The sequence below is a fragment of the Salvelinus fontinalis genome, chromosome 11, assembly GCF_029448725.1.
Source record: "Salvelinus fontinalis isolate EN_2023a chromosome 11, ASM2944872v1, whole genome shotgun sequence".
NCBI classification, from domain to species: domain Eukaryota; kingdom Metazoa; phylum Chordata; class Actinopteri; order Salmoniformes; family Salmonidae; genus Salvelinus; species Salvelinus fontinalis.
Genome location: NC_074675.1, coordinates 34,167,099 through 34,191,908, shown reverse-complemented (window position 1 = coordinate 34,191,908; position 24,810 = coordinate 34,167,099). Strand labels below are relative to the sequence as shown.

Below are 24,810 nucleotides of genomic sequence, written 5' to 3'. Positions count from 1 at the left end.
ACGAGGTTATAGAACATGATGGTGGGGATATGAGGTTATAGAACATGATGGTGGGGATATGAGGTTATAGAACATGATGGTGGGGATATGAGGTTATAGAACATGATGGTGGGGATACGAGGTTATAGAACATGATGGTGGGGATATGAGGTTATAGAACAGGAATGTGGGGATATGAGGTTATAGAACATGATGGTGGGGATATGAGGTTATAGAACATGATGGTGGGGATATGAGGTTATAGAACATGATGGTGGGGATATGAGATTATAGAACATGATGGTGGGGATATGAGGTTATAGAACATGATGGTTGGGATATGAGGTTATAGAACATGATGGTTGGGATATGAGGTTATAGAACATGATGGTGGGGATATAAGGTTATAGAACATGATGGTGGGGATATGAGGTTATAAAACATGATGGTGGGGATATGAGGTTATAAAACATGATGGTGGGGATATGAGGTTATAAAACATGATGGTGGGGAAATGAGGTTATAAAACATGATGGTGGGGATATAAGGTTATAAAACATGATGGTGGGGATATAAGGTTATAAAACATGATGGTGGGGATATGTGGTTATAGAACATGATGGTGGGGATATGAGGTTATAGAACATGATGGTGGGGATATGTGGTTATAGAACATGATGGTGGGGATATGAGGTTATAGAACATGATGGTGGGGATATGTGGTTATAGAACATGATGGTGGGGATATGAGGTTATAGAACATGATGGTGGGGATATGTGGTTATAGAACATGATGGTGGGGATATGAGGTTATAGAACATGATGGTGGGGATATGAGGTTATAGAACATGATGGTGGGGATATGAGGTTATAGAACATGATGGTGGGGATATGTGGTTATAGAACATGATGGTGGGGATACGAGGTTATAGAACATGATGGTGGGGATACGAGGTTATAGAACATGATGGTGGGGATATGAGGATATAGAACATGATGGTGGGGATATGAGGTTATAGAACATAATGGTGGGGATATGTGGTTATAAAACATGATGGTGGGGATACGAGGTTATAGAACATGATGGTGGGGATACGAGGTTATAGAACATGATGGTGGGGATATGAGGTTATAGAACATGATGGTGGGGATACGAGGTTATAGAACATGATGGTGGGGATACGAGGTTATAGAACATGATGGTGGGGATATGAGGTTATAAAACATGATGGTGGGGATATGAGGTTATAGAACATGATGGTGGGGATACGAGGTTATAGAACATGATGGTGGGGATACGAGGTTATAGAACATGATGGTGGGGATACGAGGATATAGAACATGATGGTGGGGATATGAGGTTATAGAACATAATGGTGGGGATATGTGGTTATAAAACATGATGGTGGGGATATGAGGTTATAGAACATGATGGTGGGGATACGAGGTTATAGAACATGATGGTGGGGATACGAGGTTATAGAACATGATGGTGGGGATACGAGGTTATAAAACATGATGGTGGGGATATGAGGTTATAGAACATGATGGTGGGGATACGAGGTTATAAAACATGATGGTGGGGATATGTGGTTATAGAACATGATGGTGGGGATATGTGGTTATAGAACATGATGGTGGGGATATGTGGTTATAGAACATGATGGTGGGGATATGTGGTTATAGAACATGATGGTGGGGATATGTGGTTATAGAACATGATGGTGGGGATATGTGGTTATAGAACATGATGGTGGGGATATGAGGTTACAGAACATGATGGTGGGGATATGTGGTTATAGAACATGATGATGGGGATATGAGGTTATAGAACATGATGGTGGGGATACGAGGTTATAGAACATGATGGTGGGGATATGAGGTTATAGAACAGGAATGTGGGGATATGAGGTTATAGAACATGATGGTGGGGATATGAGGTTATAAAACATGATGGTGGGGATATGAGGTTATAGAACATGATGGTGGGGATATGAGGTAATAGAACATGATGGTGGGGATATGAGATTATAGAACATGATGGTGGGGATATGAGGTTATAGAACATGATGGTGGGGATATGAGGTTATAGAACATGATGGTGGGGATATGAGGTTATAGAACATGATGGTGGGGATATAAGGTTATAGAACATGATGGTGGGGATATGAGGTTATAAAACATGATGGTGGGGATATGAGGTTATAAAACATGATGGTGGGGATATGAGGTTATAAAACATGATGGTGGGGATATGAGGTTATAGAACATGATGGTGGGGATATAAGGTTATAAAACATGATGGTGGGGATATAAGGTTATAAAACATGATGGTGGGGATATGTGGTTATAGAACATGATGGTGGGGATATGTGGTTATAGAACATGATGGTGGGGATATGAGGTTATAGAACATGATGGTGGGGATATGTGGTTATAGAACATGATGGTGGGGATATGAGGTTATAGAACATGATGGTGGGGATATGTGGTTATAGAACATGATGGTGGGGATATGAGGTTATAGAACATGATGGTGGGGATATGTGGTTATAGAACATGATGGTGGGGATATGAGGTTATAGAACATGATGGTGGGGATATGAGGTTATAGAACATGATGGTGGGGATATGAGGTTATAGAACATGATGGTGGGGATATGTGGTTATAGAACATGATGGTGGGGATACGAGGTTATAGAACATGATGGTGGGGATACGAGGTTATAGAACATGATGGTGGGGATATGAGGATATAGAACATGATGGTGGGGATATGAGGTTATAGAACATAATGGTGGGGATATGTGGTTATAAAACATGATGGTGGGGATACGAGGTTATAGAACATGATGGTGGGGATATGAGGTTATAGAACATGATGGTGGGGATACGAGGTTATAGAACATGATGGTGGGGATACGAGGTTATAGAACATGATGGTGGGGATACGAGGTTATAAAACATGATGGTGGGGATATGAGGTTATAGAACATGATGGTGGGGATACGAGGTTATAAAACATGATGGTGGGGATATGTGGTTATAGAACATGATGGTGGGGATATGTGGTTATAGAACATGATGGTGGGGATATGTGGTTATAGAACATGATGGTGGGGATATGTGGTTATAGAACATGATGGTGGGGATATGTGGTTATAGAACATGATGGTGGGGATATGAGTTTATAGAACATGATGGTGGGGATATGAGGTTATAGAACATGATGGTGGGGATACGAGGTTATAGAACATGATGGTGGGGATATGAGGTTATAAAACATGATGGTGGGGATATGAGGTTATAGAACATGATGGTGGGGATACGAGGTTATAGAACATGATGGTGGGGATATGAGGTTATAGAACATGATGGTGGGGATACGAGGTTATAGAACATGATGGTGGGGATATGAGGTTATAGAACATGATGGTGGGGATATGAGGTTATAGAACATGATGGTGGGGATATGTGGTTATAGAACATGATGGTGGGGATATGAGTTTATAAAACATGATGGTGGGGATATGAGGTTACAGAACATGATGGTGGGGATATGAGGTTATAGAACATAATGGTGGGGATATGTGGTTATAAAACATGTTGGTGGGGATACGAGGTTATAGAACATGATGGTGGGGATACGAGGTTATAGAACATGATGGTGGGGATATGTGGTTATAGAACAGGATGGTGGGGATACGTGGTTATAGAACAGGATGGTGGGGATACGATGGTTATAGAACATGATGGTGGGGATACGAGGTTATAGAACATGATGGTGTGGATATGGGGTTATAGAACATGATGGTGTGGATATGAGGCTATAGAACATGATGGTGGGGATATGTGGTTATAGAACATGATGGTGGGGATATGTGGTTATAGAACATGATGGTGGGGATATGAGGTTATAGAACATGATGGTGGGGATATGTGGTTATAGAACATGATGATGGGGATATGAGGTTATAGAACATGATGGTGGGGATACGAGGTTATAGAACATGATGGTGGGGATATGAGGTTATAGAACAGGAATGTGGGGATATGAGGTTATAGAACATGATGGTGGGGATACGAGGTTATAGAACATGATGGTGGGGATACGAGGTTATAAAACATGATGGTGGGGATATGAGGTTATAGAACATGATGGTGGGGATACGAGGTTATAAAACATGATGGTGGGGATATGTGGTTATAGAACATGATGGTGGGGATATGAGGTTACAGAACATGATGGTGGGGATATGTGGTTATAGAACATGATGATGGGGATATGAGGTTATAGAACATGATGGTGGGGATACGAGGTTATAGAACATGATGGTGGGGATATGAGGTTATAGAACAGGAATGTGGGGATATGAGGTTATAGAACATGATGGTGGGGATATGAGGTTATAAAACATGATGGTGGGGATATGAGGTTATAGAACATGATGGTGGGGATATGAGGTAATAGAACATGATGGTGGGGATATGAGGTTATAGAACATGATGGTGGGGATATGAGGTTATAGAACATGATGGTGGGGATATGAGGTTATAGAACATGATGGTGGGGATATGAGGTTATAGAACATGATGGTGGGGATATAAGGTTATAGAACATGATGGTGGGGATATGAGGTTATAAAACATGATGGTGGGGATATGAGGTTATAAAACATGATGGTGGGGATATGAGGTTATAAAACATGATGGTGGGGATATGAGGTTATAGAACATGATGGTGGGGATATAAGGTTATAAAACATGATGGTGGGGATATAAGGTTATAAAACATGATGGTGGGGATATGTGGTTATAGAACATGATGGTGGGGATATGAGGTTATAGAACATGATGGTGGGGATATGTGGTTATAGAACATGATGGTGGGGATATGAGGTTATAGAACATGATGGTGGGGATATGTGGTTATAGAACATGATGGTGGGGATATGAGGTTATAGAACATGATGGTGGGGATATGTGGTTATAGAACATGATGGTGGGGATATGAGGTTATAGAACATGATGGTGGGGATATGAGGTTATAGAACATGATGGTGGGGATATGAGGTTATAGAACATGATGGTGGGGATATGTGGTTATAGAACATGATGGTGGGGATACGAGGTTATAGAACATGATGGTGGGGATACGAGGTTATAGAACATGATGGTGGGGATATGAGGATATAGAACATGATGGTGGGGATATGAGGTTATAGAACATAATGGTGGGGATATGTGGTTATAAAACATGATGGTGGGGATACGAGGTTATAGAACATGATGGTGGGGATATGAGGTTATAGAACATGATGGTGGGGATATGTGGTTATAGAACAGGATGGTGGGGATACGTGGTTATAGAACAGGATGGTGGGGATACGATGGTTATAGAACATGATGGTGGGGATACGAGGTTATAGAACATGATGGTGTGGATATGGGGTTATAGAACATGATGGTGTGGATATGAGGCTATAGAACATGATGGTGGGGATATAAGGTTATAGAACATGATGGTGGGGATATGAGGTTATAAAACATGATGGTGGGGATATGAGGTTATAAAACATGATGGTGGGGATATGAGGTTATAAAACATGATGGTGGGGATATGAGGTTATAGAACATGATGGTGGGGATATAAGGTTATAAAACATGATGGTGGGGATATAAGGTTATAAAACATGATGGTGGGGATATGTGGTTATAGAACATGATGGTGGGGATATGAGGTTATAGAACATGATGGTGGGGATATGTGGTTATAGAACATGATGGTGGGGATATGAGGTTATAGAACATGATGGTGGGGATATGTGGTTATAGAACATGATGGTGGGGATATGAGGTTATAGAACATGATGGTGGGGATATGTGGTTATAGAACATGATGGTGGGGATATGAGGTTATAGAACATGATGGTGGGGATATGAGGTTATAGAACATGATGGTGGGGATATGAGGTTATAGAACATGATGGTGGGGATATGTGGTTATAGAACATGATGGTGGGGATACGAGGTTATAGAACATGATGGTGGGGATACGAGGTTATAGAACATGATGGTGGGGATACGAGGTTATAGAACATGATGGTGGGGATATGAGGTTATAGAACATGATGGTGGGGATATGAGGTTATAGAACATGATGGTGGGGATATGAGGTTATAGAACATGATGGTGGGGATACGAGGTTATAGAACATGATGGTGGGGATATGAGGTTATAGAACAGGAATGTGGGGATATGAGGTTATAGAACATGATGGTGGGGATATGAGGTTATAGAACATGATGGTGGGGATATGAGGTTATAGAACATGATGGTGGGGATATGAGATTATAGAACATGATGGTGGGGATATGAGGTTATAGAACATGATGGTTGGGATATGAGGTTATAGAACATGATGGTTGGGATATGAGGTTATAGAACATGATGGTGGGGATATAAGGTTATAGAACATGATGGTGGGGATATGAGGTTATAAAACATGATGGTGGGGATATGAGGTTATAAAACATGATGGTGGGGATATGAGGTTATAAAACATGATGGTGGGGAAATGAGGTTATAAAACATGATGGTGGGGATATAAGGTTATAAAACATGATGGTGGGGATATAAGGTTATAAAACATGATGGTGGGGATATGTGGTTATAGAACATGATGGTGGGGATATGAGGTTATAGAACATGATGGTGGGGATATGTGGTTATAGAACATGATGGTGGGGATATGAGGTTATAGAACATGATGGTGGGGATATGTGGTTATAGAACATGATGGTGGGGATATGAGGTTATAGAACATGATGGTGGGGATATGTGGTTATAGAACATGATGGTGGGGATATGAGGTTATAGAACATGATGGTGGGGATATGAGGTTATAGAACATGATGGTGGGGATATGAGGTTATAGAACATGATGGTTGGGATATGTGGTTATAGAACATGATGGTGGGGATACGAGGTTATAGAACATGATGGTGGGGATACGAGGTTATAGAACATGATGGTGGGGATATGAGGATATAGAACATGATGGTGGGGATATGAGGTTATAGAACATAATGGTGGGGATATGTGGTTATAAAACATGATGGTGGGGATACGAGGTTATAGAACATGATGGTGGGGATACGAGGTTATAGAACATGATGGTGGGGATATGAGGTTATAGAACATGATGGTGGGGATACGAGGTTATAGAACATGATGGTGGGGATACGAGGTTATAGAACATGATGGTGGGGATATGAGGTTATAAAACATGATGGTGGGGATATGAGGTTATAGAACATGATGGTGGGGATACGAGGTTATAGAACATGATGGTGGGGATACGAGGTTATAGAACATGATGGTGGGGATACGAGGTTATAAAACATGATGGTGGGGATATGTGGTTATAGAACATGATGGTGGGGATATGTGGTTATAGAACATGATGGTGGGGATATGTGGTTATAGAACATGATGGTGGGGATACGAGGTTATAGAACATGATGGTGGGGATATGAGGTTATAGAACATGATGGTGGGGATACGAGGTTATAGAACATGATGGTGGGGATATGAAGTTATAGAACATGATGGTGGGGATATGAAGTTATAGAACATGATGGTGGGGATATGAGGTTATAGAACATGATGGTGGGGATATGTGGTTATAGAACATGATGGTGGGGATACGAGGTTATAGAACATGATGGTGGGGATACGAGGTTATAGAACATGATGGTGAGGATACGAGGATATAGAACATGATGGTGGGGATATGAGGTTATAGAACATAATGGTGGGGATATGTGGTTATAAAACATGATGGTGGGGATATGAGGTTATAGAACATGATGGTGGGGATACGAGGTTATAGAACATGATGGTGGGGATACGAGGTTATAGAACATGATGGTGGGGATACGAGGTTATAAAACATGATGGTGGGGATATGAGGTTATAGAACATGATGGTGGGGATACGAGGTTATAAAACATGATGGTGGGGATATGTGGTTATAGAACATGATGGTGGGGATATGTGGTTATAGAACATGATGGTGGGGATATGTGGTTATAGAACATGATGGTGGGGATATGTGGTTATAGAACATGATGGTGGGGATATGTGGTTATAGAACATGATGGTGGGGATATGTGGTTATAGAACATGATGGTGGGGATATGAGGTTACAGAACATGATGGTGGGGATATGTGGTTATAGAACATGATGATGGGGATATGAGGTTATAGAACATGATGGTGGGGATACGAGGTTATAGAACATGATGGTGGGGATATGAGGTTATAGAACAGGAATGTGGGGATATGAGGTTATAGAACATGATGGTGGGGATATGAGGTTATAAAACATGATGGTGGGGATATGAGGTTATAGAACATGATGGTGGGGATATGAGGTAATAGAACATGATGGTGGGGATATGAGATTATAGAACATGATGGTGGGGATATGAGGTTATAGAACATGATGGTGGGGATATGAGGTTATAGAACATGATGGTGGGGATATGAGGTTATAGAACATGATGGTGGGGATATAAGGTTATAGAACATGATGGTGGGGATATGAGGTTATAAAACATGATGGTGGGGATATGAGGTTATAAAACATGATGGTGGGGATATGAGGTTATAAAACATGATGGTGGGGATATGAGGTTATAGAACATGATGGTGGGGATATAAGGTTATAAAACATGATGGTGGGGATATAAGGTTATAAAACATGATGGTGGGGATATGTGGTTATAGAACATGATGGTGGGGATATGTGGTTATAGAACATGATGGTGGGGATATGAGGTTATAGAACATGATGGTGGGGATATGTGGTTATAGAACATGATGGTGGGGATATGAGGTTATAGAACATGATGGTGGGGATATGTGGTTATAGAACATGATGGTGGGGATATGAGGTTATAGAACATGATGGTGGGGATATGTGGTTATAGAACATGATGGTGGGGATATGAGGTTATAGAACATGATGGTGGGGATATGAGGTTATAAAACATGATGGTGGGGATATGAGGTTATAGAACATGATGGTGGGGATACGAGGTTATAGAACATGATGGTGGGGATATGAGGTTATAGAACATGATGGTGGGGATATGAGGTTATAGAACATGATGGTGGGGATATGTGGTTATAGAACATGATGGTGGGGATATGAGTTTATAGAACATGATGGTGGGGATATGAGGTTACAGAACATGATGGTGGGGATATGAGGTTATAGAACATAATGGTGGGGATATGTGGTTATAAAACATGTTGGTGGGGATACGAGGTTATAGAACATGATGGTGGGGATACGAGGTTATAGAACATGATGGTGGGGATATGTGGTTATAGAACAGGATGGTGGGGATACGTGGTTATAGAACAGGATGGTGGGGATACGATGGTTATAGAACATGATGGTGGGGATACGAGGTTATAGAACATGATGGTGTGGATATGGGGTTATAGAACATGATGGTGTGGATATGAGGCTATAGAACATGATGGTGGGGATATGTGGTTATAGAACATGATGGTGGGGATATGTGGTTATAGAACATGATGGTGGGGATATGAGGTTATAGAACATGATGGTGGGGATATGTGGTTATAGAACATGATGATGGGGATATGAGGTTATAGAACATGATGGTGGGGATACGAGGTTATAGAACATGATGGTGGGGATATGAGGTTATAGAACAGGAATGTGGGGATATGAGGTTATAGAACATGATGGTGGGGATACGAGGTTATAGAACATGATGGTGGGGATACGAGGTTATAAAACATGATGGTGGGGATATGAGGTTATAGAACATGATGGTGGGGATACGAGGTTATAAAACATGATGGTGGGGATATGTGGTTATAGAACATGATGGTGGGGATATGAGGTTACAGAACATGATGGTGGGGATATGTGGTTATAGAACATGATGATGGGGATATGAGGTTATAGAACATGATGGTGGGGATACGAGGTTATAGAACATGATGGTGGGGATATGAGGTTATAGAACAGGAATGTGGGGATATGAGGTTATAGAACATGATGGTGGGGATATGAGGTTATAAAACATGATGGTGGGGATATGAGGTTATAGAACATGATGGTGGGGATATGAGGTAATAGAACATGATGGTGGGGATATGAGGTTATAGAACATGATGGTGGGGATATGAGGTTATAGAACATGATGGTGGGGATATGAGGTTATAGAACATGATGGTGGGGATATGAGGTTATAGAACATGATGGTGGGGATATAAGGTTATAGAACATGATGGTGGGGATATGAGGTTATAAAACATGATGGTGGGGATATGAGGTTATAAAACATGATGGTGGGGATATGAGGTTATAAAACATGATGGTGGGGATATGAGGTTATAGAACATGATGGTGGGGATATAAGGTTATAAAACATGATGGTGGGGATATAAGGTTATAAAACATGATGGTGGGGATATGTGGTTATAGAACATGATGGTGGGGATATGAGGTTATAGAACATGATGGTGGGGATATGTGGTTATAGAACATGATGGTGGGGATATGAGGTTATAGAACATGATGGTGGGGATATGTGGTTATAGAACATGATGGTGGGGATATGAGGTTATAGAACATGATGGTGGGGATATGTGGTTATAGAACATGATGGTGGGGATATGAGGTTATAGAACATGATGGTGGGGATATGAGGTTATAGAACATGATGGTGGGGATATGTGGTTATAGAACATGATGGTGGGGATATGAGGTTATAGAACATGATGGTGGGGATATGTGGTTATAGAACATGATGGTGGGGATATGAGGTTATAGAACATGATGGTGGGGATATGTGGTTATAGAACATGATGGTGGGGATATGAGGTTATAGAACATGATGGTGGGGATATGAGGTTATAGAACATGATGGTGGGGATATGAGGTTATAGAACATGATGGTGGGGATATGTGGTTATAGAACATGATGGTGGGGATACGAGGTTATAGAACATGATGGTGGGGATACGAGGTTATAGAACATGATGGTGGGGATATGAGGATATAGAACATGATGGTGGGGATATGAGGTTATAGAACATAATGGTGGGGATATGTGGTTATAAAACATGATGGTGGGGATACGAGGTTATAGAACATGATGGTGGGGATACGAGGTTATAGAACATGATGGTGGGGATATGAGGTTATAGAACATGATGGTGGGGATACGAGGTTATAGAACATGATGGTGGGGATACGAGGTTATAGAACATGATGGTGGGGATATGAGGTTATAAAACATGATGGTGGGGATATGAGGTTATAGAACATGATGGTGGGGATACGAGGTTATAGAACATGATGGTGGGGATACGAGGTTATAGAACATGATGGTGGGGATACGAGGTTATAAAACATGATGGTGGGGATATGTGGTTATAGAACATGATGGTGGGGATATGTGGTTATAGAACATGATGGTGGGGATATGTGGTTATAGAACATGATGGTGGGGATACGAGGTTATAGAACATGATGGTGGGGATATGAGGTTATAGAACATGATGGTGGGGATACGAGGTTATAGAACATGATGGTGGGGATATGAAGTTATAGAACATGATGGTGGGGATATGAAGTTATAGAACATGATGGTGGGGATATGAGGTTATAGAACATGATGGTGGGGATATGTGGTTATAGAACATGATGGTGGGGATACGAGGTTATAGAACATGATGGTGGGGATACGAGGTTATAGAACATGATGGTGGGGATACGAGGATATAGAACATGATGGTGGGGATATGAGGTTATAGAACATAATGGTGGGGATATGTGGTTATAAAACATGATGGTGGGGATATGAGGTTATAGAACATGATGGTGGGGATACGAGGTTATAGAACATGATGGTGGGGATACGAGGTTATAGAACATGATGGTGGGGATACGAGGTTATAAAACATGATGGTGGGGATATGAGGTTATAGAACATGATGGTGGGGATACGAGGTTATAAAACATGATGGTGGGGATATGTGGTTATAGAACATGATGGTGGGGATATGTGGTTATAGAACATGATGGTGGGGATATGTGGTTATAGAACATGATGGTGGGGATATGTGGTTATAGAACATGATGGTGGGGATATGTGGTTATAGAACATGATGGTGGGGATATGAGGTTACAGAACATGATGGTGGGGATATGTGGTTATAGAACATGATGATGGGGATATGAGGTTATAGAACATGATGGTGGGGATACGAGGTTATAGAACATGATGGTGGGGATATGAGGTTATAGAACAGGAATGTGGGGATATGAGGTTATAGAACATGATGGTGGGGATATGAGGTTATAAAACATGATGGTGGGGATATGAGGTTATAGAACATGATGGTGGGGATATGAGGTAATAGAACATGATGGTGGGGATATGAGATTATAGAACATGATGGTGGGGATATGAGGTTATAGAACATGATGGTGGGGATATGAGGTTATAGAACATGATGGTGGGGATATGAGGTTATAGAACATGATGGTGGGGATATAAGGTTATAGAACATGATGGTGGGGATATGAGGTTATAAAACATGATGGTGGGGATATGAGGTTATAAAACATGATGGTGGGGATATGAGGTTATAAAACATGATGGTGGGGATATGAGGTTATAGAACATGATGGTGGGGATATAAGGTTATAAAACATGATGGTGGGGATATAAGGTTATAAAACATGATGGTGGGGATATGTGGTTATAGAACATGATGGTGGGGATATGTGGTTATAGAACATGATGGTGGGGATATGAGGTTATAGAACATGATGGTGGGGATATGTGGTTATAGAACATGATGGTGGGGATATGAGGTTATAGAACATGATGGTGGGGATATGTGGTTATAGAACATGATGGTGGGGATATGAGGTTATAGAACATGATGGTGGGGATATGTGGTTATAGAACATGATGGTGGGGATATGAGGTTATAGAACATGATGGTGGGGATATGAGGTTATAGAACATGATGGTGGGGATATGAGGTTATAGAACATGATGGTGGGGATATGTGGTTATAGAACATGATGGTGGGGATACGAGGTTATAGAACATGATGGTGGGGATACGAGGTTATAGAACATGATGGTGGGGATATGAGGATATAGAACATGATGGTGGGGATATGAGGTTATAGAACATAATGGTGGGGATATGTGGTTATAAAACATGATGGTGGGGATACGAGGTTATAGAACATGATGGTGGGGATATGAGGTTATAGAACATGATGGTGGGGATACGAGGTTATAGAACATGATGGTGGGGATACGAGGTTATAGAACATGATGGTGGGGATACGAGGTTATAAAACATGATGGTGGGGATATGAGGTTATAGAACATGATGGTGGGGATACGAGGTTATAAAACATGATGGTGGGGATATGTGGTTATAGAACATGATGGTGGGGATATGTGGTTATAGAACATGATGGTGGGGATATGTGGTTATAGAACATGATGGTGGGGATATGTGGTTATAGAACATGATGGTGGGGATATGTGGTTATAGAACATGATGGTGGGGATATGAGTTTATAGAACATGATGGTGGGGATATGAGGTTATAGAACATGATGGTGGGGATACGAGGTTATAGAACATGATGGTGGGGATATGAGGTTATAAAACATGATGGTGGGGATATGAGGTTATAGAACATGATGGTGGGGATACGAGGTTATAGAACATGATGGTGGGGATATGAGGTTATAGAACATGATGGTGGGGATACGAGGTTATAGAACATGATGGTGGGGATATGAGGTTATAGAACATGATGGTGGGGATATGAGGTTATAGAACATGATGGTGGGGATATGTGGTTATTGAACATGATGGTGGGGATATGAGTTTATAGAACATGATGGTGGGGATATGAGGTTACAGAACATGATGGTGGGGATACGAGGTTATAGAACATGATGGTGGGGATATGAGGTTATAAAACATGATGGTGGGGATATGAGGTTATAGAACATGATGGTGGGGATACGAGGTTATAGAACATGATGGTGGGGATACAAGGTTATAGAACATGATGGTGGGGATACGAGGTTATAGAACATGATGGTGGGGATATGAGGTTATAGAACATGATGGTGGGGATATGAAGTTATAGAACATGATGGTGGGGATATGAGGTTATAGAACATGATGGTGGGGATATGAGGTTATAGAACATGATGGTGGGGATATGTGGTCATAAAACATGATGGTGGGGATACGAGGTTATAGAACATGATGGTGGGGATATGTGGTTATAGAACATGATGGTGGGGATATGAGGTTATAGAACATGATGGTGGGGATATGAGGTTATAGAACATGATGGTGGGGATACGAGGTTATAGAACATGATGGTGGGGATATGTGGTTATAGAACATGATGGTGGGGATATGAGGTTATAGAACATGATGGTGGGGATATGAGGTTATAGAACATGATGGTGGGGATACGAGGTTATAGAACATGATGGTGGGGATATGTGGTTATAGAACATGATGGTGGGGATATGAGGTTATAGAACATGATGGTGGGGATATGAGGTTATAGAACATGATGGTGGGGATATGAGATTATAGAACATGATGGTGGGGATACGAGGTTATAGAACATGATGGTGGGGATATGAGGTTATAGAACATGATGGTGGGGATATGAGGTTATAGAACATGATGGTGGGGATATGAGGTTATAGAACATGATGGTGGGGATATGAGGTTATAGAACATGATGGTGGGGATATGAGGTAATAGAACATGATGGTGGGGATATGAGGTTATAGAACATGATGGTGGGGATATGTGGTTATAAAACATGATGGTGGGGATATGAGGTTATAGAACATGATGGTGGGGATATGAGATTATAGAACATGATGGTGGGGATACGAGGTTATAGAACATGATGGTGGGGATATGAGGTTATAGAACATGATGGTGGGGATATGAGGTTATAGAACATGATGGTGGGGATATGAGGTTATAGAACATGATGGTGGGGATATGAGGTTATAGAACATGATGGTGGGGATATGAGGTAATAGAACATGATGGTGGGGATATGAGGTCATAAAACATGATGGTGGGGATATGGGGCGGTCTAATACCCACCTGGGAAGCCCATCTCTCCCATGTTGCCTTTAGCTCCTGGGCCTCCTGGTGAGCCTGATCCTCCAGGGATACCTGCATCTCCTTTGGGACCTGAACACAGCAGAGAGGAAATTAGCAGTTAGTGTTCAATAGAGGACATTATGGGGCTGACTCATATCTTGAGATATGCGTGGCACTTGGAAATATGCATGTTTTATAAACCCATTTGGGTTGAGCATCCTGAAGATGCAAGACACTCGTAATAAAATGATAAATGTACATGTCAAAGGCACATTGAAGTCAACAGGAAAAGTAGGATGAGTGTACTAGTGTTCAGTAGAGGTCATTCTGGAGGGATGACTGTACTAGTGTTCAGTAGAGGTCATTCTGAAGGGATGAGTGTACTAGTGTTCAGTAGAGGACATTCTGGAGGGATGACTGTACTAGTGTTCAGTAGAGATCATTCTGGAGGGATGACTGTACTAGTGTTCAGTAGAGGTCATTCTGGAGGGATGACTGTACTAGTGTTCAGTAGAGATCCTTCTGGAGGGATGACTGTACTAGTGTTCAGTAGAGATCATTCTGAAGGGATGACTGTACTAGTGTTCAGTAGAGGTCATTCTGGAGGGATGACTGTACTTGTGTTCAGTAGAGATCATTCTGGAGGGATGACTGTACTAGTGTTCAGTAGAGGACCTTCTGAAGGGATGACGGTATTAGTGTTCAGTAGAGGACATTCTGGGGGGGATGACGGTATTGGTGTTCAGTAGAGGACATTCTGGAGAGATGAGTGTACTAGAGGATGAGTTTCTAGATAATATGAGTATACCTTGAGGTCCAGGCAACCCAGGTCGTCCGTCCTGTCCTGGTATACCAGCGTCTCCAGGGAGACCAGGGATACCCTTTTGACCTGGCAGTCCTCCCAAACCTACACAACACAAAAAAGACAGGAAACAGTAAGGACAGTAAGACAAAGCTGCATTCTTAGCAGTCTACATCAGTCGGTCAGAAACAGGCAGACAGAGAGACGGATAAACAGACAGAGAGAAAGACGTACCTGGTGCTCCTGGTTCTCCCTTGCCACCCTTCAGTTCCTGGGGAGGAATGCTGGGTCCTGGGAGTCCCGCGATACCGGGCTCTCCCCTGTCTCCCTTCAAACCTGAACCGCCGGGCCCACCTGGTCGCCCTGGGAAACCATCGTCACCTGGAGGAAGGAGACACAAAGAGTCAGATGGTCTATTATCGAAGACACATATGTGTGTATACCAATGTGTGTGTTTATGTGTTTGTGTGTGGGTTCCTTATAGCTAGCGCAGCAGATGTTTTGGACTAGTTTGTTTGAATGTAAGACCTGTGGTCAGTCAATTTGTGTCCATATCACCCAGCTCTAGTGTGTGTGTGTGTGTGTGTGTGTGTGTGTGTGTGTGTGTGTGTGTGTGTGTGTGTACCTTTAGGTCCAGGGAAGCCGGGGGCTCCGGGGTTCCCAGGGGATCCCAAAGGTCCAGGAGCTCCCATCACACCCATGTCTCCTTTACCACCTGTTGATGGACAGACGTTTGACTGGCAATTCCCCATCAAGACAGGGTGAAGGTCAGCGACACTGTCTGTGTCCCAAATCGCACCCTATTCCCTATATAGTGCATTACTTTTGACTGGAGTCCATATATAGGGAATAGGGTGCCATTTGGGATGGAGATAGAGTAACAACAATGTCCAACAGAAAACGAAGAGAGAGAAAGGTAGTCAGTGTGACATCATACTGGCCAGTCCATATTTAATTTTATATTTAACCTTTATTTAACTAGGCAAGCCTCTAACAAATTCTTATTTACAATGACGGCCTAACCTGGCCAAACCCTAATCCGGACGACGCTGGGCCAATTGTGCGCCGCCCTATGGGACTCCCAATCACGGCCGATTGTGATACAGCCTAGAAACGAACCAGGGTCTGTAGTGACGCCTCTAGCATTGAGATGCAGTGCCTAAGACCACCGCGCCACTCGGGAGCTCATATACTGTATGTAGATTACACAGAAAGAGATTTGGAACCAGACATAGACGAGACTGAAATAAACACACATGCATTATCACATGCAGCCCAATTCTGACCTTATGCCACTAATTAGTCTTTTGACCAATCAGATCAGATCTTTTGCCATTAATTGGGCAAAAGATCAGAATTGGGCTGCCTATGTAAACCAGCAATAGACTCTGATTTCTTACAGTCCATTCATAACACAGACAAATGTAGAAAACTAGACAGATAGAGACTAAAACAGACACATAGATTAGGTAGGTTTGATGTTGGTGTCGGTCTGTTATCCTACCAGGCAGGCCAGGCAGTCCGTCTCGGCCAGGGCCACCAGGGTTACCCTGTGGTCCAACTCCCCCGGGGTTGCCGGGGAAACCGGGACTTCCTCTGTCGCCTGGCAACCCTGGAATGTCCAGGCCGGGAGAACCGGGGTCTCCCTTCTCTCCGTTGGCGCCTGAGTATCCTGAAATGCGAGGGATCAATGACAGAGTGAGGACAGATTCTCACTTCCTGATCAGCATCTGCCCATTATTTATAACCTCACAGAAGGTCAATTTTGACAAATGCCAAAAGAGAATATTTGGTCTTACGCACATTTGATGGACAATAAAGCTTTTTGAACTCGACTTAAAGCGCTAGTGGAATCTCTCTATTTATGATTAGTGACTATTCAACACATTTATAAAGGTTCCATTTATCAGTCCAGAATCGGTCAAATAACCTCATTTTCTATTATTATCTCTCTTCTTTATTTTTAAATGTATGTTTTATTTAACCTTTCTTTATCTAGGCAAGTCAGTTAAGAACAAATTCTTATTTACAATGACGGCCTACACCAGCCAAAATCGGACGACGCTGGGCCAATTGTGCGCCGCACTATGGGACTCCCAATCACAGCCAGTTGTGATACAGCCTGGATTCAAACCAGGGTGTCTGTAGTGACGCCTCAAATGCAGTGCCTTAGACCGCTGCGCCATTCAGGAGTCCAAAGAGTAAAGATAGCTGGAGTAAAGATGTCACACCAAACAGATGTACGGTCCCTTAACCAATCAACCAATCACACAGATATACAGTACCAATCAACCAATCAGCTGCCAGATGGAGACTATAGTCCAGACAGGCTGTGGTACAATACCTTTCTCGCCTTGAGGTCAAAGGTCAGAATACAGCGAGTAAGGAGGGTGTATATTCAAAATGGGGCGGAGTGGATGAGGAACATCACAGAGTAAGAAATAGAGGTGGGGAAGGGGGGATGAGGGTTTACAATGCTCTACGTCTATCCAACATGACATACTGTACATGATGACGGAGCCTTCAGAACTGTGACTGCCATGAGTGGAGGTGAATAAAGACTTAGTGTGGCAGGCACAAAAGAAGAGTGTGACTAATGACATACAGTTGAGGTCAGAAGTTTACATACACCTTAACCAAATACATTTAAACTCAGTTTTTCACAATTCCTGACACTTAATCCTAGTAAAAAGTCCCTGTTTTAGGTCAGATAGGATCACCACTTTATTTTAAGAATGTGAAATGTCAGAATAATAGTAGAGAATGATTTATTTGAGATTTTCTTTCCTTCATAACATTCCCAGTGGGTGAGAAGTTTACATACACTCAATTAGTATTTGGTAGCATTGCCTTTAAATTGTTTAACTTGGGTCAAACGTTACGGGTAGGCTTCCACAAGCTTCCCACAATAAGTTAGGTGAATATTGGCCCATTCCTCCTGACAGAACTGATGTAACTGAGTCAGGTTTGTAGGCCTCCTTGCTCGCACACGCTTTTTCTGTTCTGCCCACAAATTTTCTATGGGATTGAGGTCAGGGCTTTGTGATGGCCACTCCAATACCTTGACTTTGGAAGTATGCTTGGGGTCATTGTCCATTTGGAAGACTCATTTGCGACCAAGCTTTAACTTCCTGACTGATGTCTTGAGATGTTGCTTCAATAATTCCACAAAATTTTCCTACCTCATGCTGCCATCTATTTTGTGAAGTGCACCAGTCCCTCCTGCGGCAAATCACCCCCACAACATGATGCTGCCACCCTCGTGCTTCACGGTTGGGAATGTGTTCTTCAGCTTGCAAGCCTCCCCCTTTTTCCTCCAAACATAACGATGGTCATTATGGCCAAACAGTTCTATTTTTGTTTTATCAGACCAGAGGGCATTTCTCCAAAAAGTACGATCTTTGTCCCCATGTGCAGTTGCAAACCGTAGTCTGTCTTTTTTTATGCCGGTTTTGGAGCAGTGGCTTCTTCCTTGCTGAGCGGCCTTTCAGGTTATGTCGATATAGGACTCGTTTTACTGTGGATATAGATAATTTTGTACCTGTTTCCTCCAGCATCTTCACAAGGTCCTTTGCTGTTGTTCTGGGATTGATTTGGACTTTTCGCAGCATGTTCATCACTAAGAGACAGAACGCATCTTCTTCCTGTGCGGTATGATGGCTGCGTGGTCCCATGGTGTTTATACTTGCATACTATTGTTTGTACAGATGAACGTGGTACTTTCAGGCATTTGGAAATTGCTCCCAAGGATGAACCAGACTTGTGGAGGTTTACAATTTTTTTTCTGAGGTCTTGGCTGATTTATTTAGATTTTCCCATGATATCAAGCAAAGAGGCACTGAGTTTGAAGGTAGGCCTTGAAATATCAATCAATCAATCAAGTTTATTTTATATAGCCCTTCGTACATCAGCTAATATCTCGAAGTGCTGTACAGAAACCCAGCCTAAAACCCCAAACAGCTAGTAATGCAGGTGTAGAAGCACGGTGGCTAGGAAAAACTCCCTAGAAAGGCCAAACCTAGGAAGAAACCTAGAGAGGAACCAGGCTATGAGGGGTGGCCAGTCCTCTTCTGGCTGTGCCGGGTGGAGATTATAACAGAACTATGCCAAGATGTTCAAAAATGTTCATAAGTGACAAGCATGGTCAAATAATAATCATGAATAATTTGCAGTTGGCTTTTCATAGCCGATCATTAAGAGTTGAAAAACAACAGGTCTGGGACAGGTGGCGGTTCCATAACCGCATACATCCAAAGGTACACCTCCAATTGACTCAAATTATGTCAATTAGCCTATCAGAAGCTTCTAAAGCCATGACATAATTTTCTGGAATTTTCCAAGCTGTTTAAAGGCACAGTCAACTTAGTGTATGTAAACTTCTGACCCACTGGAATTGTGATACAGTGAATTATAAGTGAAATAATCTGTCTGTAAACAATTGTTGGAAAAATTACTTGTCATGCACGAAGTAAATGTCCTAACCGACTTGCCAAAACTATAGTGTGTTAACAATAAATTTGTGAAGTGGTTGAAAAACCAGTTTTATGACTCGAACCTAAGTGTACTTCCGACTTCAACTGTATTAGTTTTAAAGAAGAAGGCAAATTGTGTTTAAGAGTGAACAAAGTGGCAAAAACAAGTGCAGGAAAAGTGGACTGCCAAAGAGACTGTGACAACATGCAAAATAAGAAGAGCAATGAGAAGACTGTTGTGAGGAGAGATGAGAAGAAGAATAAGAGTGAACTCCCAAGATCAGGGTATGGCTACCATCGATGACTGATAACCCAGAATGCATCTCTCCGAGATGCAACCGTCACATGATCACCCATGGTGACATCATTCAGTGCACAACAAACAAACAAACCTTTTACAAACCCTTTCACCTCTTACAAACTGTTTACAAACTATTTGGTGCTCAAAAGCATTGCAAAGGAATTATGTTACTTTCCTAATAACAAGTGTGACAACATAGCCTGAACCACATAGCCAGTCCATTGAAATGCTGTACATAATACACATTCATATAAGTTATGAGTATGTGGTGAAGGTGATAATGCACATACCAATCTGTGACTGAGACAATACATTTGAGATAACACATATTGAGTCATCTCAACCGAATGTTAACGTGTTGAAAACAAAAATAGAACAAAATATTATATTTCGAAAATACAGCATAAATATACGGTACATACATATATATTACATGGTTTTCTCGTGATTTGACTTTGCAGCGGTTCAATTTGATAAAAGTTCTTAGCATTACGTACAAATTATGGTGATATTACAAGGTCCGCTGTAAGCAACTAGATACAAATGCCATAAATCAAACTAGATGTCAATCTCTAATCAAACTATTAATCAAACCTGATTTTTGTCTAGTCAAAGGTCAGCTAGGTTGTCTTACCTGGAGAGCCCATGGGTCCTGGGGGTCCAATGGGGCCGGGGATGCCCTGAGAGCCGATGGAGGGTGAACCTGGAGGGCCACGAGCTCCGGATATACCAGGGATACCAGAGTCACCTGGAAGAGACAAACAAATACAGAACACACACACCTGTTAACAAAATAATACTAACTGGCTAGCTACCTAACAGGTGTACCGGGGATACCAGAGTAACCTGGGAGACAAACAGGTACAGAACACACACTTGTTAACATGGCAATACCAACTAACTAGCTGGCTAACAGAATATGTTTTATCTGGACCAGTGGTGGCTCCTCAGTGGAGGAAGGGGAGGACCATCCTCCTCAGTGAATTTCAGATGTTTTTTTGATATGCCTTTACTGTCAGTGGTTTCAAATTAAAGTGCCTTTAAAGATTACTAAGTTATTATTCACTCTTTTTAACAGCTAGTTTCCGTCCTCCTCTGGGTTGACTTGAATACAAAACCTAGAAGTCTAGAAAACCTAGAAAACCTATGTTCTCACCCCCTTCCATAGACTTACACAGTAATTATGACAACTTTCAGAGGACATCCTCCAACCAATCAGAGCTCTTGCAGCGTGAACTGACATGTTGTCCAGCCAATCAAAGGATCAGAGAATGAATCTAGTACTAAAAGCATAAACTACAGATAGCTAGCACTGCTGTACGTTAAATGTGATCAGTAGTAGAAAGACAATAGTTGAACAGTTTTTGAACAAATTCATTTCCTTAAAAGAAATCAATAGTATCATGTAGTAGCCTAAACCTATCGATATTACATTAAGCTGGGTGAATGGAATATGAATGACAGTCATCCAATATGCTGTAATATAAAAAAGGCCTCGCTCATAAAAAAAAAAAATCGTCCTCCCTCTTCTTAAACAGCACCGACGGCCAGTGATTTGGACTAAGTATAACTTTTATTAAAGACACCACTGAGCATGCTTTTAGTCTAGAACTAGGCTTAACATGTGTCTGGAAAAATCAGACCAGAAATAATGAGGCAAGATTAGAGTATGATGTTGTTGATCTATAAAAAGAGGAAATAATAACTTTAAAAAAAGCCATATTTTCAGTATCGGTGGATCTTCAGTGTTCCTAAGCTCCTAACTCCACCCGACTACACCAATAAAAGTTGGAACCGTACCTTTGGCACCAGGGCCACCGTCGAAGCCGGAACGTCCGGGCGAGCCGGGGTTGCCGGGGAAACCGGAGTCTCCTTTGGGTCCAGCTAATCCTTTGGGTCCAGGGAAGCCTGGAGGGCCCTGGGGACCTGGCAACCCGAATCCTGGCTCTCCCTATCACACACACACACACACACACACACACACACACACACACACACACACACACACACACACACACACACACACACACACACACACACACACACACACACACACACACACACACACACAAATAGAAAACTCAAATTAATACCCAAACACACACAAATGGAGACCTTGTTAACATTTTTTAAAATATATATATTTTATTTAACCTTTAGTTAACTAGCCACAAATTCTTATTTTTAGTCTCCTGCGTGGACGGGGGCTGGGATTAAAAATAAAAACAAATTAAATAAAAATTTAGGACAAAACACACGACGAGAGACAACACAACACTACATAAAGAGAGACCTAAGATAACAACATAGCATGGCAGCAACACATGACAACACAGCATGGTAGCAACACAACATGACAACAACATGGTAGCAACACAACATGGCAGCAGCACAACATGGTACAAACATAATTGGGCACAGACAACAGCACCAAGGGCAAGAAGGTAGAGACAACAATACATCACACGAAGCAGTCATAACTGTCAGTAAGAGTGTCCATGATTGAGACTTTGAATAAAGAAATTGAGATAAAACTGTCCAGTTTGAGTGTTTGTTGCTGCTCGTTCTAGTCGCAAGCTGCAGCGAATTGAAAAGACAAGCGACTAAGGAATGTGTGTGCTTTGTGGACCTTTAACAGAATGTGACTGGCAGAACGTTTGTTGTATGTGTAGGATGAGGGCTGCAGTAGATATCTCAGATAGGGGGGAGTGAGGCCTAAGAGGGTTTTATAAATAAGAATCAACCAGTGGGTCTTGCGACGGGTATACAGAGATGACCAGTTTACAGAAGAGTATAGAGTGCAGTGATGTGTCCTACAAGGAGCATTGGTGTCACACCCTGATCTGTTTCACCTGTCTTTGTGCTTGTCTCCACCCCCCACCAGGTGTCTCCCATCTCCCCTCATTATCCCCTGTGTATTTATACCTGTGTTCTCTGTTTGTCTGTTGCCAGTTCGTTTTGTTAGTGAAGCCTACCAGCGTTTTCCCCCTTGCTCCTGTCTTTCTATAGTTCCTGTTTTCTAGTTGTCCTGGCGTTGACCATTCTGCCTGCCCTGACCCTGAGCCTGCATGCCGTCCTGTACCTTGCCCCACCACACTGGATTATTGACCTCTGCCTGCCCTGACCCTGAGACTACCTGCCGTTCTGTACCTTTTGGACTCTGATCTGGATTACTGACCTCTGTCTGCCAGGTCAAGACCTGTCGTTTAGCCTGCTCCCTTTTCTAGTAATAAACTTTCGTTACTTCGACACTGTCTGCATCTGGGTCTTCCCTAATACGTGATAGTACGAACTGGCCATGACCGACCCAGCAGACTCAGACCAGCTCCACAATGCTGTATCCCTGGTAAGGAGCCACCATTGGACGACACGAGGAGTTACTACAATGTCTTATGGAGGCACTCCAAATCCTGGCAGAACGCCATGACCAGGTATTCAAGACTTTGCTGGAGCAACTCTACGGATTCCTCACTGGACAGCGGGTCACTCACAATACCACTCCCATCAACCTACAAGTGTCAGGGAACCACAGCGAGGCAATCCAATGTATGCTGATTAAGTTTCCTCAGGTTCCTGTGGTATTGGGATTCTCTTGGCTCCAGCGACACAATCCCCTTATTGACTGGACTGCTGGTTCCATCATGGGCTGGGGCCCATTCTGCCACGCCCATTGCCTGAAGTCAGCATAGCCTGCCCCGGGACATCTTCCGGTGGGCTCAGGAAGTTGCCCCGGACCTCTCCGCCATTCCCGCGGAGTACCAGGACCTCCAGGAGGTTTTCAGTAAGGCCCGGCCACTTTACTTCCTCCGCACCGACCCTATGACTGCGGGATCGACCTTCTCCCAGGCACCACACTGCCCCGGGGATGACTGTACTCTCTGTCGGGTCCAGGGAATAAGGCAATGGAGACCTAGATAGAGGACATCCTAGCTGCAGGGTTCATCTATGCAGACCTACATAGAGGACATCCTAGCTGCAGGGTTCATCCGTCCTTCTGCCTCCCCCCGCCGGCGCA

At 42.5% G+C, this 24,810-nt stretch overlaps 1 protein-coding gene across 2 annotated transcripts in view; it reads right to left on the bottom strand.

Moving 5' to 3' along the window:
* col4a5 (collagen, type IV, alpha 5 (Alport syndrome)) overlaps nt 1-24,810 on the bottom strand; it is a 100,472-nt gene that overhangs the window by 26,688 nt on the left and 48,974 nt on the right. For both annotated transcript variants that reach the window (XM_055938514.1, XM_055938515.1), the window contains exons 27-33: nt 22,596-22,746; nt 21,430-21,543; nt 17,527-17,694; nt 16,648-16,737; nt 16,257-16,403; nt 16,029-16,127; nt 15,221-15,310 (exon numbers count right to left, since the gene is read on the bottom strand). In XM_055938514.1, coding sequence (XP_055794489.1) covers nt 15,221-15,310; nt 16,029-16,127; nt 16,257-16,403; nt 16,648-16,737; nt 17,527-17,694; nt 21,430-21,543; nt 22,596-22,746 — 859 coding nt within the window. The remainder of the gene's footprint in view (nt 1-15,220; nt 15,311-16,028; nt 16,128-16,256; nt 16,404-16,647; nt 16,738-17,526; nt 17,695-21,429; nt 21,544-22,595; nt 22,747-24,810) is intronic.